Genomic DNA, 18,005 nt, shown 5'->3' with positions numbered 1-18,005 from the left:
CAGATCTGCATGGTCTGAACGGTTTACTGCGGTTCCTTAACAGAAAGTTTGCTGACCCCTCGTTTACATCATTCTTAATTAGACTACTTTGGGAGAGCTGAGTTGGAGGATACAGAGGAGGGGAGGAAATGCCATTCACTGATGTTAACTATGTTAACTAAATGAGATTTAACAATAGAAGTAGATTACATGTATGCATGCTATTCCAATTTATTATTAATTGTGAACATTTCAAAGGAAGTAACTAGCATTTATTGAAAATACCATTTTCTGGGGACCATGTTAGAAACTTTCCTAAGAGTAGGGCATTTGAATTTCTTATGTCAAGGAAATTTAGGCTTTCCTGAAGAAGGGATGTTAGGGGGAAAAAGAAAATCAAGCAAACAGACATACCAAGAGCTAATGTTTTATGACCCTACACACTGGAGGAGGGGCGGGCTGCTCCTGTGTAGCCCATTACTGCTCATTAGAGCCCAGAGCCCAAAGGATGTGAACCTTACTCTCCCAGTTTGAGATGCATTTTCCGTCCTTGGCAAGGTCAGAAGCCGATGCCTTCGGAGGCGCTCACTGTAGCTCTCCTGCGTGTGCTCCAAAGGGAGAGTAAGGTGAGACAAGGCAGGCTCCTTCGTGCACACGCTCACTCAGCGAAGCACGGCCAGCACCCATGGGCACGTGGGGAGCTTGGGCAGTTACTTTCTTATCAATGACGAACGAAAAACCGTAGACTCTTACAGCCAGAACGGGTTAGAAAGTGAGTGTAGCATGGCTTCTGGGAACTGCATTTGTAGAAAAGAAACAGGAACACTCGACACCAGTTGCAGAATCAGGAGGGCCCTGCAGATCTTTCGAGTCCCTGCCCAGTGTTCTTTTTTAAAACAAACTCTGTTTTGTGGGTTAGTTTTTTTTTTTTTTAAATTCTTTTAAAGATGTTATTTATTTTTTAGAGAGGGGAAGGGAGAAGGAGAGGGAGAGAAACATCAATGTGTGGTTGCCTCTCGCAGGCCCTCTACTGGGGACCTGGCTCACAACTCGGGCATGTGCCCCGACTCGGCATTGAACTGGTGACCTTTTGATTTGTGGCTGGCACTCAGTCACTGAGCCACACCAGCCAGGGCTGTTTTCTGGGCCAGTTTTTCATTCTTGTCCCCACGCTACTCAGAAAGTGAACTTGCTATAGTCGTGGTGCTCACGTGACAAATGAGACATCTCATTCTTTTTCAAAGTTGCTGGGAAACAGTCAAATTATTACTTTTATTTGTGTCCACACGTTCACCTTCGCATTCTTACATTTTCAATGTATGTCCTTCTCAAGTGTCTATTCTTTTCAGGCCTGCTGGCTCTGTAAATTCCATTTTCTCTTGTGGCAATGCCTCCCCTCTTGATTTCCCTCTGTGAACCTGACTGCTTTCTCGTTGGGCCCTTCCCTCTTGGATTCTGGATCCAACACTCTATTCTTTCTTGGCAGACATCCACCCTCCCTTTCAGAGATGAAAGAGTCAGGTGAAAAGAAAGAACAAAAAGTGGAAATGACAGAGCAAGCCAAACAGTAAGAAAATAAGGCTTTGCCTCAAAAGAAAAAAAAACATAGTACCAAAGAAAAGGGAAGTAAGTTGGTTCTGGCAAAACTTGTTCTCTTGTCCGTTCATTCTGGGGCATGCGAGGTGGGATAGGGAGAGGGAAGATACTATTTGTCGATGCCTCCCCCCACTAGGTGTCCGTGGAGTGCAGCCAAAACCTGCCTGCCCAGCCCTGCTGCTCTGGATAGCGTTGCCCTGCTCCTTCTCATCTGATGTCATAGAGCCCATTATGAATCTCCCCGTTCTGCTCTCAGCTCAGCTACAATGTTAGTGCAGTAATGAGCGGTGCAGTTTAAGCAGCAGACTCATTCACAGCGCCTAGGCACCCTTTTGCTTGTTGAATGCCCTCTGCCAACTTCCTTTGTCATACTGAGGTACCCACTTAGGCAGGCTGAGCTTGTCCCCACGAAGTGTAAATGATGCTTCAAGTTACCTGCTGGTAGGGAGGGGGTTTGAGAAACTTGCTTGTTGGTCTCTCTAACTCACAGTCTCAGCTTGGGACCCTCACAAGCACTGAGGTGACCTGGTCCGAGGCTCACATTTGTGTGGCCCGGTTAGCAAACCTGGGGATGGGACCAGGACTAAAGCAGCACTTTTTTGTAATGTCCCCCCAGCAAAGGCAGAGTGGGGTGGCAGCAAATGCCATGCACAGTATCACATACTTGCTCTTTTCCTATCTACTTAGTTGGACCTCTCGTGAAATATGGCCGAGGGAGGAAAGACAGCAGAGGCTGGAAGGCACACGGATACCCCCATCCCACGTCATCTGTGAAGCTCTTTGAGCAAAATCCTCTTTCAGCAGTTGCCCCACTTACCTGTTGATGCTGTTTTTCTGTGCTAACATCTGCCAGTCCTTGCCTTTGGCATTGGGGGTATCGAACGTAGCACAAATCCGCTGTCTGATGGAATAGGGGATTTTGAAGGCTCTGGGGCCAGTCTGCGCAGGGAAAGTGCTGTCCTCTTGTGCAAAGAAAGTGATGGTCTCTCTCTCACTCTAAAGCGAAACAAGGAGAGCATGATCAGATCCAGGTGGAAGCAATGCTGCTCAACACTTTCCTTTTTTAAAGGAAATCTGTGTTAATACACATGCACGATGTGCTTGCCTATTGTTATGAATGCTAGAAAATATATTGACAAGTTCCTCTCTCTTCTAAAATATTAAATAACTTCTCAGTAGCCTAGTAAATTGTGTACTGGAGATTTATAACAGCATCTTGCACTCAGGGAAGTCACAATGATCAGCTTCCTACATCTGAGGATCTATCAGGTGAGAGCAGAATCAGCCTTTGTTTGTTTGTTTTCAGGGATAGATCTAGAACCCATAGGATGAAACTGCCAAAGAGCAGATTTCAGTTCAGTAAGGAACAGCTCTCTGACAGGGCCGGCCGAAGATGAATGATGGGCTGATGGCTGGGAAGCCACTTGTCAGAGAAGCTACTGAGGGGGATGGATTGTACGTTGATCATCTTTAAGTTTATATTTTCCCCAGTTCTAAAGTTATGTGATTGTATAGTAAAAAACTTTGGCCTTGTTTTAGAATAAATTGCTTTGGTAAAATGAGCCAGCCCTGAGTCAGTGATGAGATCTAGACTACGGTGGAGAGGGGCAGGCTGGAAGGTTCTGCCTGCTGCCTGCCCACCCAGCCTCGGAGTTAGAGTTGCTCAGTGAGGATTTGTTATTTCAGTACATCATCGCAATCGGGTCATCTGTCCAATGTGGGATCACGTGAAAATTGGTCACATTGGAGCGGATGCTGATAAGTTTATGTGGACTAACAATGTTAGGGCCTGAAAAGGATGTGGTCGACTCACTCCCCTGATTACGATAGGTTAGAAGACAAAGGGGATTCTGCAGATGTATTGTAATTGAGGTCCTTAAAAAGTTGACTGAATTGATCAGGAGATTTTCCTGGGTGGGCCCGACTCGATTAGTTGGCCCTTAAAAGAGAGAAGAGGAGGCTCTTGTCTGGAGTTCTCTCCTGCTGACCCAGAAGGAAACAAGCAGCCATGCTGTGAACTGTGGGAGAAGGGGCCGGAAATGAGGCTGGATGTGAGGGTGCTCCCTGGGGGCTGCGGCCCCTACCCAACAGTCAGCAAGGACAGGGGAACTTCGGGCCTATAGCTGCAAGAAACTGAGTTTTTCCCACAACTTGAACAAGCTTGGAAAAGGGCTCTGAGCTCCAGCTGGAAACGTGTGTCTTGCCACAACTTAGCGAGACAGCCACGCCTAGGCTTTGATCCCAAACAAAATGCTGGACGGTAAATGGGAGTTGTTTCGTGCTGTTAAATTTGTGGTAAGTTTGTTATACAGCAAAAGAAAGCTAATACAAAGGGAAATTAAAACATCAAGTTTGAGATTGGGTTGAGTCTACTCAGGACTGAAGAAGTCCTCTACTTTAAACCCCAAGAGGATGTCCTTTGCATTAGGAACTTGTCATCTTGGCTGTCCTTCAAGTCAGCATGTGCCTTTTTGGAACTGCCCTGGGGTCCTACCCTTATTCTTCAGGTCATTACGTGTCTTCTCAGGGAGGGCACCCAGCCATGGTGGCCCTTTTATGGCTAGTGCCCAGGCTCACAGAGTTATGAGTCTTACGTCCTCAAACATTTAATAGAGGAAACTGGTTCATGCAGGGCTCTTATTAATGACTGACAATGTGTTTTGTCTTTCTATAATCATTTAACAGAGTTACATTTTGAGGGCTGTGTTTTGGAAATAATGCCTTAACCCAACATTTCCAAAAGGGTATCTCAGGATATGTTCCAAGAAAGAGCAGTCCCATGGTCAAATCCATTTGAGAAATGCTGCATATTTTATCTTTTTGGGAAATCAAAGCACATGGTACCATATTAGACAGATTCTACTCTCTGGTTTTAGTTCCATTCCCTGGAATACTATACAGCAGTGCCCACCAAAAGTCTTCCAAGAATTTGAAGTTAGTGTGGGCTAATAAAAGCATGGTTTTCAGGGTCAGAGTAGGAGTTTGCTCTTCTAGCTCAGTGACTGTGGGTGCTGCACGACCTCTGTCAACCTCAATTTCCTAATCAGTCTTATGGCATTTTTCATAGACTCCTGAGAGGTTATGAAATTTGGTAAAAGTCACCCAGGTGGTTTGTGATGTAGCTAAAACCAGAATCTGATACCCTAATACCTCCAGCAGGTCTCATTTCACTGTATTGTCCTGCTTCAAGACAAGTACCAAGAAATCCACAGAGCGGGGTGGTTAAGAAAAATGCTCTCTGAGTGATAATTGGCATTATGTTTCAGGAGTTAAGAGTAGGAAGGGCTTCAAGGAAAAGGCATTGGAGTTGGCCTTGAAGGATGGGTAGCTATTGACTAAATAAAAGTTGAGTGGATAAGTCATTCTTTTAGGCAGAATAGAGAATTCCTTTCTGATATGTTTTGTATACTTATAAAATAAACCAATTCTGGCTTCTTACTGCGTACAATAGGTTACAAGATACATCAGTTTTTTTAAATCATAGTTTGTAAAATGCCTTCTAGCTTTTAATAAAATGCAAATCAAGTAGGAACTGTTTCCTTAAATATTTCCTGACCTAAGGCAGAATAATGTCCTTAGAAAGGATGATAGAGACTAGGAATAGAGGAAGAAAAGGGATTCTATGCGGGAAAACATGGTAGTTATGATAAAATGGCACCAAACGTGTTAACGCATGAAAAGCTGAAAGGTGGCTTGCCAGTGAAGCTGAAGACATTGAAAGTATCCATGCCAAAGGACTGCAGGGGAGAGAGACCGGGCTGCTGGAAGCCCTCCTGGCATCTACGAATTGACCTAGTGCACCAAGCTCTATCTTTACTGGTAGTAGAAAAAAGACCACCTTGATAAATAAAAGCCTTCAGAAATAATTGAGTGCAATTTGAAGGTGAATGAAATATTATGAGACTAACTAAAAATAAGTGTTTTTTCTATTTATTACCCTTTACTAAGAGGACCCCCATTTCCTTATAGTTTCCAAATTTAAATATTTTCCATGCATAAAGATGACACTTTATGTAACATTTATGATGCACTCTAAAAGACATCTGGGCCAAGTAATAAGAATCCTGTAGATACGTCACGTTTTCTGATTGTTTAAATATTCAGCGGAACAGTAGGTTTTCATGCTCTGCACATCTGAGATAAGCAGCTGCTACCTGGTTAGCTTGGGAGTTGTAAATCAATGAGAAATTCTAAGTATTCTGTCTGTTTTGTAACAGACAGATCACCCCCAACTTCTGCCACTTTTGGAAGAAAGATAAGAGAAATTGCTCGAAGGGAAAATTGTAATGAGTAAGATTACAATTTAGAATTGTTTCTACCAAAAAGTATATTCTTCGATAATATTACATTAATAAGGAATGATGAAATAAGTTAATTAAATATTCTTCTCTTCAATATTGCCAAAATTATTTTGCTTTTGTCCACAATTTTTAGAGAGATGATATCATTGCTTTCTAGAGTATTGATTGGTGATAATCATTAGTTATCTCACTTGGGTTAAATTTGAGGAGAACCAACCTACTTCTAAAGATTGACATGATAATGGCCACTCTAAAGAACAGAAAAGATGTCTTAAGTTGATCACTGAAATAATTTTTAGTGTGAGAAGATATGAATGATTGTGTTTATCTTGCAGATAAGAGAGGCGTGGAAGAATATGATGGGTGTGAGGCTGACATGAAGAACCAAACACCTTTAATGAGAATAATCACTGCATTTAGATATTTAAAATCAACATTATTTTGTATATATAATATTATATATCATTATATATACATATACATATATGTATCGCTTTTACCTCTCACAGTTCCATTGTTAAAATCATGAAATAGCAGCACTAAGATAATCCAATAAAGTAAGGTAGAAATTGGGAGCCTTAAACGTAAACATGCAGGGACTTTTGGAGGAAGGGAGGTATTAAAAATGTATTTCAACAAAATCTTTTAAAATCTTCAGAAATTTTAGTTCCTTATTATTATAATTTTATTATTAACCAATAAAACCCTATTATTTTCTGATTAAAGCTACCTAGTGAAGCCTCTTTCAGTCTAGTGGCTGCGAAATATACAATTTAACAACTGATGTATTACTCCTGATCGATACAGACCTGTATCTGGAATGTATCCTACTTTCTCCCCAGGTAATCCCAATTTTTCAGCACTTTATAGATCTTCACTTTTTCTTGAACCATCTACCACAAAGGCCAAGTCATTTTTAAGAAGGAGATTGTTTTTGTTCATCAGCTATAACACCAGACGTATGTTTTTCCAACGGGTGAGACAGTCCTAGGGTTGGAAGGACCTGGAGTGGTCATTCAATCCAGACATGTCTTGGCAGGACAACCCATATGTGGGAAATTTGCTCTGTTCTTCAAGATCTACAGAATGAATTCTTATTTTAGCCCATCACACAAATAGTTACATCTCATCCTTCTGCAGTTTCAAGGAAAGACTACCCCAAATTTCATGTACTTTTATATTCAAAGACAAAATTGCTGGTGCTGTGATGTCTGTCACTAGTGCTGAAGTCTCCAAAGAGAGAGCTCACATCATGGACGAGGCCAGAGTTGGGACAGCTAATGTGGACCTCCTTGACTGGGATCCTGAAGCAGCGTCGTATGGAAATCCAGTCTTTGACCTTGAAGTCAGGTATCTCAGTAGGGAACTCTGGCTACCCATCCTATTAGCTCTGTGACCTTGGATATTAAGCTTGACCTCTTTGAGACTGTTATAGCATGTAAAATTGTCATAGGATAATACGAATCCACAGAGTTTTGATGGTTTTGTGTGAAAGCCCATGAAATGGTGCCTGGAAATATAGTGGCTTTCAGAAGTTATTAATTTTCTTCTCACATAAGAAATTATAACAAATTAGATTTGCCTAAGAAATGTAGTTTATTCCAAAGAGCTGAAGCTGTGCTGGGCCGGATTCCAGCAGTGACACTTGAAGCAATTAATAAAACGATCCTTACAGGATCAGAAGGGCTCATAAAGCTTCTAAAAGTAGCCTACAAATTGGATGACTATAGTCCAACATTGAATATCTAAATATTATTCACATACTTGCCTCCCTTTACAAAGACAGACTGTGATGTTATCTTCTTCAAGGCATTTCAAAGTGATTGTAAACTTTGTGAAGCATTAAAAAAGGAATTGGAGAGTAAAGGATAAGATTATGTTTATTAGCTCATTTTTCTTTCACGCACTTCAAGGATTTATTTAAGCACGGAGCAAAGGTACCGGGATGTACCAACTCTACCACATTCCTTTTACACAGATACCCTGTAATGGCAGAAGTTGATCCTCAATACCTGAGTGCCTGAAAACATCTTTTAAACTTAGAATTCTTAAGTTGACCTGTTGACAGACCCTTTGGGCAGTGTGCAACAGAGCCGTCTTTATTTTCTGCTTTTTCCTTCTCGCTTCTGAATACCAGAAGGAAAACCTTAGTGTTTCCTTTGGTTTTTATTTTAAAACTTTATTACAATTTTTATTTCACTTTGAAATGTATTGTGTTAAATATGCCATGACTGCTCAGGGAAGATACTCTAAAAATAGCCTACCTAGGTTTCTGGATATACCTTTCCCATCAAAACTACTTTAGCACATGATGCTAATTGGCAATAATGAATGCAAATACTGTATAAACATGTCAGTTAAGACAGCTATCAATTTTGAGGCACAGTCCTTTGGAAAGCCATCCGCTCTTCAGAAAAACTGTTCAGGGAATTAGCAATATTCATTTTGCATGAACAATGAACTGAAATGAGAATGGAGAGAAGTGATAATACTATAAGGCTACAAGTTTTCAAAGAAAAAAAATCCCTGAAATTGAGATGTATGTATACAAAATGCATTAAACCTTCTCCCAAGCCAAAATGAATATGCATATATTATTTATATATTTACACAAAATATGTATGTGTGCATGAATGTGTATATACACACACATTCTACGGTTGAACAGTAAATGTATGTTTTTCCTAAACTAGCCAGGGATTAGAATTGCTGAACAGAAGCATCACATGCTTCCCCTGATTCTACTCCTCAGCTCTCTTTCCCTCCACTCTCAAAAAACCATTGGGGGTGGGGGGGATGCCAATCAGAATCATGGCAGGCATCGGGTATCTTTTTTTAAAGGTTTTATTTATTTATTTTTAGAGAGAGGGGGAAGGAGGGAGATGGAAAGGCAGAGAAACATCTATGTGAGAGAGCAACATCGATCCGTTGCCTCTCATACGTGCCCTGACTGATGATGGAACCTGCAACTCGGACATGCACTGCGACCAGGAATTGAACTGGCAAACTTTCACTTTGTGGGACAATGCCCGATGATCTGGGCCACTCTGGTCGGGGCAGCTATCCGTTATCCTTTAGTGAAAGTTCCCTTCGACTCCCATTCTAACTCTGTCCTTCAATAGCGATATGACATTGGACAAGGTCCTTCCTCTCTTTCCACTTCTCATTCTGCAAAGTATGAAAATGGGTTAGTACCTACTCCATCTTACCGTGTTGATGAATCTCAGTTTAATGGAAATGGGGATGTGCAGAACCTTGAGCCCGGAGGGTCAGCTGAGGCCCTGACTGGGAAATAACGCAAATGGGGCCACTGACTCCTGGAGAACTAGTCAGAAGCAACAGAAAACTACCCGATGGTGACATTGTGCCTCTTCTGGCACATGCATGTCTCAACTGTACCATCGGACAATAATGAATTTCAGCTGCTATTCCAAGCCCATGTGGACTATTATTAGATTGCCGGTGGATTTGTGAATAAACAGCTCTGTAGCAGTTCCTTCCCCAAAGGTCCCTTCACAGATCCTAAGTTCTGATGCATTGTTTCCCTGACCAGTGAGTGGGGAGCTCAGTTCAATCTGAAGCCTGAGAAAAAGTTTCTTCTCCCTTATCAGTAATGAAGATTAAAAGAGCTGAATGAGAATGAGTGAGATGGTCAGTTTTCAAAAGGTAGAGCTGCCAGAGAAAGTAAAGGCCAGATGACTTGTCCAATCAGTAATGAGGGTTAAAAGAGTGCATTTTGAAGCTCTTTCCAGCTCCTTGTTTAGCACCACTGTGACAGGTATATTATTCTAATTGTCCTCTAGAAATGGGGTCAAGAGGCCTGTAGACCGAGGACTCACCTCTAGGATTGATGTCTGCACTTGGAGGATCTGTTCATGGCCTTTGAGCTGCCGGATGCAGATTTTGCAGGACAGCTGGGTGGTGGTGGGCGTGTAGCGCTCCAGGGAGAAGGCACAGTGCAGGGGCTGCCAGTTACTGCACCACACGCGGGAGAACGGGACTTCCTGCAGGGAGAAGCGGGGGAGAAGAGGGCTGTGGCATGCAGAGCCCGGCCGCGATGAGTGCAGAACAGGAGAGACTTAATTGCAATAATTATGATGGTGATGACGATGATTGCAGCAGAGGTAATTGCCTAAGTGACTTTGGTGGAATTGTTGTAGAAATAATGTTCCAGCATATGCCAAGCAGTACAAAAGTAATTAATGTCAATTCCAATGGATAACATTCAGCTTCCAAAACCACACTGCAAGAGCTCAGATTTCACTTGGTGACACAATTAGAAAGAACGCCATCAAACATGAATCATGTCACTTTTCCATTTCAAACATATTCTTAGAGCGCACCTATGGTCCATCCTTCAACCTAAGCCTGGGGTACGGTTTCTTTTCTCACATAAATGCATATTATGCTAAAGAACTAATTGACCAGAATTTGTCCCCATACCACACACTCATGCTTAATTGTATACACAGACCACAATACTGCTAATGTACCCAGCATAAAAATTATGCCTGCTGCAAAGTCACACACATATACCCACATTCCAGAAAGACACAGACACACCAGGCCGCCCCTAGCAGTCTGGTTTGCCCGCTCCTCACTCAATCATCCATTCCACAATGCTGTGCGGGCTGCCTGCTCATGCCCAGCCATTCCACTGGTTAGACCATAAGAAACAATAAGAAATTAGGTTCGGTCCCTACTCTCCAGGGACTTAGAGACAACTGGGCAGCAAAAGATAATTTTTCTAAATGAGGGCGGACATTGTAAAGTCTACAGAGATCCCCTTCCATCTACCCCCTAACCAGTTAGCATTTGCCACTGAATGGACTGTGCGCAGGTCCAGTCAGTGTCCTGCAGTCAGAACATCAGAAACTGATATACGTTCATCTACTAAAAAGTCTCATGCCTGCTTGCATCAGGCTGGGTCCCTGGCAATGATCCTGCGTGTTCAGCCTCTAGTAATGTTAACCCTCACTTTTAAAAAAAATTTTTTCTCTCCTCTCGTTAATTTGCACCTGTATCTGTTGCCATAAATACAGTTTCCTCTGATACTAACATTGAAAGGTGGTCTGGAAGTTTGAAAGTCTGAAGTGTGACTGGTGATGAAGTCAGTGTATGTTATGAGGCCACGGGCCATGATTAAAATTCAGTCTCCTCACTTGGAGGAACTATGAGTTACCTAGTTATTCCTGAGCTCTGCCGTCCACACTTGTGGTTTCCTAATTTTCACGATGGCAGTCTCACCGAGCCTGGCGTTGGACGGTCCTTGGGGGGACAAGCGTGAAGGGAGGGACTTCAGGGTGCTGCGCACTTGAAGACAGGAGAGTCGGCTCTCAGGGAGTATGAGAGGGAAACTCAAGCATTAACCCCGAGTCCCAGCAAGAAATGTAAGCACTGTGTGTTTTTCTTCATTTGTTTGCTCTTAAACCTGAATCAAGGGAAAGGCAGCGGGCCTTTGTCTCAAGAGGTAGAAACAAGGACTCGGAGAAGGTCTGTGTGTGTGACACTGTGAGGTGTTTCATTGACTTTAATCTCGTGCAAGATGTGGGCTGTTAGGACACAGTGCTGCTTTGCCATTCTCAGTCCTCCCCTGCGGGGCAGGGGCTGGAAGCCTGAACACTACATTTCCCAGACGCCCTAGTCAGCAGGGAGTTCACATTTCCATCCCGCCCCCGGGGGGCACTTGTGCTGGACTTGGACAGTGGAGGAAGAACTGAAGCCATCACTGGCCCTCTGACGTCGGCAAAGGCTGTCGGCAAAGGCTGTTGGTAAAGGCTTGGCTGTCGGCACACATGAGCTTTGCAGTGGCTTCTGGACACTCCCCTGAGAGCCGTCTGCCTCAGTGCTGCTTCCTGCAATTCCTGAACTGGCTGGTTTCCTAGTATCATGGGTGGCTTTCTCTGACCCTGGCTCTCCCAGACTTTCTAGCAAGCTCGTAACTCCTTCGACTGAATTTCTCCTTGTTTGAAACAGCTTAAGTGGTGGCTGTTTTCTTGACCAAAACGTTTCTCTAGTTAGACTCCAGTGGATCTGAAGAAGTTCTCTGAGAAGCTGACGCAGGCTGGACGACACCGAAAGGTGCCACCCATGGGAGCCACACAGAGACTGTCCTCTACCAGGGAAACGCTGGGAGAAGCGCTAAGCTAATGCCACTAAGGGAGCCCTGGCTGGGCCACGGCTTGCTTATACCAGCAGCAGGCCAGCACAGGCGCACGGAATGGTGGTGTTTTTCCACTTTCTTCCTATACAGAGGCTTCTATTGATGATCTCGTCTTGGTAGGCACGGCAGCAGAGCGCACTTCTGATTGGGGCACCTGCCAGCAAAGTTTAGGGGAAGCCATTTCCCTAAAACGCTCAAACATGACTGGACCTGCAGGCACGAAATCCTACCCCGATAAAACAGTGTGTGTTCACAAGCTCTGCCACGTCTTCCCATCGACCAATCTGACCCTTCTCGCGCCGCTCTCCCTCCCTGAGCCTCCATGTGTTTTGCAAAGCATCCGTAACCCTTACCTGGTATTTCAGCCTCCAGCACTTCCCTGTCTGCCAGCTGAGCTCCTAAAGGTCCCCACTTACAGGTCTCAAATATGCCCGACTGCCATCCCTCCGTGGGGGATTCCAGCAGTCACCTCGCTGGCACTGACTTCATTCCCACCCATCACTGGCACTGTAGGCTGAATCACTGCAAATCACGTTAGTTGGCCTTTCCTCTGGCAATCTACCTTTTGACAACTGATGATCACCATCTCACGCTCACTGGCATGCTTTTACAATTTTCCTGTTTCCATCACGATCCTCTTCCCTCACCTTATCATAGCAAACCGCAGTAACCTAGTCCCCTGGTCTTCCTGCCGCCAGTCTCCACTGCACAGAGCTGACGAGGGGGCCAGCGCCTCCCTGAAGAGGGGAACAGAAAGCAGTTGATTGGTGCTGTTCAGGAAACAGCACTGTGGTCTCTCTTTTACCTCTTGTGGTGACCAGATCACCTCTCATTACAAGATTCCTTTGCTGGGGTGGTGGCACCAGAATGGCCCCTTGATGCCTGCCGGGCTAACACAGTCCCCTGCCGGGCCCTCAAGAGCTTCCCTCATCTGTTGTCCTATTCTCTCTCTCTCTATTGTCATGTTCATGGCCCTCAAAGGAGTGCTCTTTCTCAAACCAGTCAAGGTTTACAGAGTTACTTTGCACCACACCCTTCAATGAAAGTTAACCATAACCTAGGTCTCTGGTGAATAACTAGTTTTGCTTAATTAAGGTGGTTTTGCCTTATTAACCTAGCTGAGGAAGCTTTTGTTTCCTAAAACTGAAATTTGATGCGTTACATTGTAATATAAGCTCTTGGATCGGCAGGGCCGGACAGAGCTGAACTCAGGGTCCAGCTCTGAAGCAGACCTACATTTTCGGTAGCGGATGTGAATCTTAGGTAAATCTCCCTCTCCCTCATGCTGCAACGACACTGACCGTTTGTTGGAAAGTGTCTTCTCTGGTATCACTGCTAAATTGCTCATACATTTTCTTGAAAACACCGGAAGAACGGTAGGAGAGGAATGCCCATCGCAGAAATAATCTGTCCTTGCCTAAAGATATGAGAATCAGCACACAACACAAAAATCCCTTTTTCTTTCCATTCCACTGCACACCACCAAGACGCTTTAAAAATCTGATTTTAAGACAGTATCAAAACAATGTTTTTTTGTTGACTTGAGTGGCAGCTGCCATTAGTGCTCAACAAAACATTAAAAAAATAGAATTAGAAGCACTGTGGTTAGTGTGTTTTCAGGGCAATCATCTTTGCTTTCATTTATTCAAAAAACAAAACCAAGCCCAAAACACCAAGATGCTCTCTGAGCTGAGAGGGATTATGGGGTAAAGAATGGGGGAGGACAAAGGGGAGCAAAGGTATGCATGTTTAAAGAGTTCCAGAAATGTTTTCATTTTGATTCCCATTATAATCAGGTTCCTAGCAGATGGAGAGAATGTACATCGCGTCCCAGCAGGGGAGAGGCACTGGGTTCTCCAAGCCACAGAGCATGCTGAAAAGGCAGCTGCTTTTATCCCGGGGAGGTGACAGCCTGACGCTGTGTATCGGAGGATTTTAAAAAAATAAATTAATATTTTACTGTAGATTGTTTATTATAGCTTCTCCACTCCACAGTTAGCAAGGACTAAATGAAACCACAATTAAGCAGCACTCAGGCCTCAGGAACCTGTTGAGAGCAGTTATTTACGTCCGAGAGGAGGGTTTCTGAATCTCTGGAGGGGACAAGAGCATGACCCTAACTGTGGCAGAGTCTTAAAAAAAAGCCTGAGATGAAAAGGGGGATCATTAATTGTTGATTTGGGGGAAGATTCCCATCGTGGGCCTCATTTTTTCTTTGAAATCAAAGTTGATGGATGCTGCTGCACCCAGATCTAAGAACTCACACAGCCTTCTCTTTCCTCTCACACATCACACCTGGCTGCATAATCAGCAGGGCTGTAGCGCAGCATCCCATGAAGTGTAACCCTCCAGAACCTCAACCGACAAGATTTACAACCCAGCTCGTCCTCCTAGACAGAGGCTCTCATCCCAGAGCTCTTGGCCTAAGCTTGAATTCACGGCATTCGAAACACATTTCTCCTGTGGTTGGCTGGTATCTGATAGAGCACGTATTAGCTGCCCTAGGTACCTCCCAGGCAAGTACCTCCCTGGGACAGCCCGCTTTTCCCGGAAGAAAACAGGAGTGTTTCTTAGGAGAGTTGGCCTTGGGTACCAACTGGAATATGTTGATTGCCAGATTCCTGATTTGAAGTGAGAGAAGAGAAGAGAGGAATAAGAAGACAGGATGCCACAGGTCTTCCATGTGCGAGGTTGGGAGAGGAGAGAAAATGGCAGGGAGATTTACCAGTGGTAGGAGGGGACCTGCAAATGATGTCAGAAATGGTCATGAGAGTTTCTGTCCCTCGGCAGCTCTCTCTTAGTTCCTGTCCCCTAAGGCCTAATGCAAAGCCACCCTCTCTTCTCCATGCGGAGTTTGTCAGCGCACGCGGCATGCTGCCTGAGGTTCAAGCAGGCAGAACACAAACCCTCCCCAGAGCACTTACATCCGACGCCCCGGAGCAAACTCAGCATGGCCATTTGAGACAAGCACCATATGTACTCGCACAGGCCGCGGACTTTTCAGTGATGACAGGGGCAAGAAAATTGGTGGTGGAGATAGAAGGGGAATAAAGCAGAAAGTCATCTGTGGGTAAGAAAACTGAAGTGGAAAGGAAAACTCAGCGGCCAGCTTCGTGGTACAGAGAAAATTAAATTGTTCCTCAGCCTTCCAAGACTCTTTCAAATTATGCTCAATTACAGAAGGCAAATATTTATACATGTTCACAACCTCCATGCAATCCAACCCGTCCCAGCAGTAAAGCTTGTTGGGTTTCCTCAGAGCCAATGCCCTGTAGCTTTGCCTGGCTCTGCCGCATCCTCTGAGGTCGGCAAGCATTTAGCCTCCCAAGCCTTTTCTGCCCAGGGTTCCCTCTGAAACCCCTGGTGTTGGAATTAGTGTTTAGGTGCTGCTGAAAGGTTATGTTTCTGTCACCTGATTTTTGATCTCCAAGTGTTAAACTTAATAGTTACTTTGGACTGAGTCACTTGCATGAGATCCAGTGAGGTGACAACCTTAAACCTATAAAGGTTAATCCAGAGGAATTTACAGGACGGTTAGTACTTGTTTTAATAATGCCCTGATCTTCAGTTTCGACTAGAAACCTTGAATACTGCTTTCTGGGAAACAAGGAAATAGGCCTAGAACATCTTAAACAATATATTTATTCATAGAAAACCTTCCTCCACGAGGAAATGTGCTGAATGTGCCAAAAAAATTGTTCAGAGCTGTGAGAGAAGTTATTATTCCCTTGAATGCACTAAAACTGTACATAAAGGGGCAATTCCCACGGTAATGAGACGCCTGGAAAGTAAATAGGAAAATACACAGCTTGTCCAATTTGAAAATTCTGCATCTCAGAAGTTGAAAGGGTTGGCAGTTCAACTTTTTCTAACTCTTATGGTGCAATCAGGGTTTTTCTCTTTGTGACTTGGCTTACATAACTTGTGGAAGTTCTTTTTTTGTTGTTTTTTTAATGAATGCTGCAAGGATAGAAAGGTTAAAACCCCACAGGGCTCTGCATGTTATGTTGATGAGAATGAAGTTCGAAAGCCTCCTGTGATTCCAGATCAATATGAGTCCGGCAGAAGCTTTTCCAGAGTTAGGGAAATGTCCTGCCACTTGAAGCACCAATGACTCTGGCTTAAGAAGCTACGGTAGACCAGCTGGCTGCTTACGACAACAGCACTTACTGGGAATTTCCAAATACTTCAGTGACAGTCACATGTTAAGAGATCTTTTTTACACATTATCCTCTCTTTGCCTCTGAATTTATAATTTCTTCTTCACATCTTGCCCAGTTCATTGGGCAGCGGGCAATTCATATATTTAGGGCATGGACCTCTTGTTCCCACCTGGCCAGTTACCGCTTTCTACAGCTCAAAACCACCCTTGCAAGGTTTCGCATTGACATCCAGCTTTTTAATTACTGAACACAACTAAATGAGTTGATTTTAATAAAAACAGACCAACATGCAAACCTTGGTCTCAGTCGTTAAAACGCTCCACCTATACTGAGCAACAATATGAACAGGACAGAAGAGAAGTGTCACATTACCTGGCAGCAAGCACCTTTTCCCTCACCTGTTAGAAACCTGTGGATTTATGACAATATGTTTAAGTCCCTATGTGTAGCCTTAACTGTTACATTTCTCTGACAGTTTTGAGATTAACACTCACTCTTTTAGAGGAGGAGGAAAGTCAAGAGTACCCTCACCAGGGTTTGTGACATGCTTGCTGGTTAAAGCAAAGCTGTTTCTGTTAGAAACCCAACGGGCCAGTACCTGACATGCAGTGAATGGTTTAATTCTCCAGAGGAATGGGGGGATATCGAGGACGGAGATCTGGAGGCTAAAGGTATTCCCTTTGAAATGCAGCAACTTTGGTTCTTCCAGTAGCTGTCCACCTTGATGCCTTTCATCTGAAACCACTTCCTATAGGACGGGAAAGAGAAGAGCGTAACAATGAAGTATCCAATGACCTCCACCTTTTCTTCCCATAGATATGTATGCTCACTCCCATGTATCTCCCAGAACTAGACAAACGGCATAACAGATGCGGTCCTCTCTTACCCCCTACACCCTTGCAAAGTCAAGACTAAGGGACTAAAAGTGCCTAAGTAATAGGATTTGGGCAGAAAGAAACAGTTGCTTTTTGTTATTATGTTGCTTAGCCTTTTAAACACACTATGCCTATCTTCAGAAGACCTTCATTGCACCAAGCAAGTTTTAACAATGATGAATCTCCACAGCTGTATGAGTGGCATTTTGACATTACCATAATTGGGATGTTTTTGTACCTAACCTGACACATCATCAGGTTTCACAATAAAGGTAGAAACAGGCCCGCCTCCCTGTCTGGTTCACTTGTTTGTCACTAATGTTGACATTATCCATATTTATCCTTTAGCTCAAAGCAGATGCTACTGAGTGAACATATCATGTTTATTTGTACTAATGTACATAGAAGTTAATATGCCAAAGGCCAAGGCAAAAAATAAGTTATCAATTCAGTTTTAGCTCAGAAAAAAATTCAAATTCCTGAGATAAATACTTCTGCATTTTTCACTGAGAAATCATTGTCAATATATCTCATGCAAACACAATATATCCTATTGAATGTATGTGCATATACAATTCAACCACTTAATTGCTTCCAAATTTGTGTGGTTCTGAAACATTGGAGAAATGATAGGGCATGTGAAATAATAGATATGGCTTCTGTAAAATCTTAAACTGCTGTGGGGGTGAGGCTTTTAGGGGCTGCTAGAGATAAGAGACCTCCCTAAATCCATTTTTTAAAAAATCACCATTAATGTAGTTATAATTTTCCTACAGAGCTAGAACAAATAAGAAAATTAAAATCTTTTAATTATATCCTATAATCTTTTTAGATTCTAAAAAAAGATTGTAAGAACTCAGGCAAATCGGTTTACAAATACAATATAAATACATTTTAATTATAAATATAAATTTCAGTTACCAGTGAG

The 18,005-nt window shown here is 43.4% G+C and overlaps 1 protein-coding gene across 2 annotated transcripts in view; it reads right to left on the bottom strand.

Annotated features, from left to right (window-relative positions):
* The window catches only part of UNC5D (unc-5 netrin receptor D), a 479,860-nt gene that overhangs the window by 12,584 nt on the left and 449,271 nt on the right, over window positions 1-18,005 (bottom strand). For both annotated transcript variants that reach the window (XM_053916817.2, XM_053916818.2), the window contains 3 exons: window positions 16,801-16,950; window positions 9,716-9,880; window positions 2,393-2,571 (listed from right to left, as the gene is read on the bottom strand). In XM_053916817.2, the coding sequence (XP_053772792.1) occupies window positions 2,393-2,571; window positions 9,716-9,880; window positions 16,801-16,950 (494 nt within the window). The remainder of the gene's footprint in view (window positions 1-2,392; window positions 2,572-9,715; window positions 9,881-16,800; window positions 16,951-18,005) is intronic.

This window comes from Desmodus rotundus, chromosome 13 (assembly GCF_022682495.2).
Source record: "Desmodus rotundus isolate HL8 chromosome 13, HLdesRot8A.1, whole genome shotgun sequence".
NCBI classification, from domain to species: Eukaryota; Metazoa; Chordata; class Mammalia; order Chiroptera; family Phyllostomidae; genus Desmodus; species Desmodus rotundus.
The sequence above is the reverse complement of the archived record's forward strand: the minus strand, read 5'-3'. Positions and strand labels throughout refer to the sequence as shown.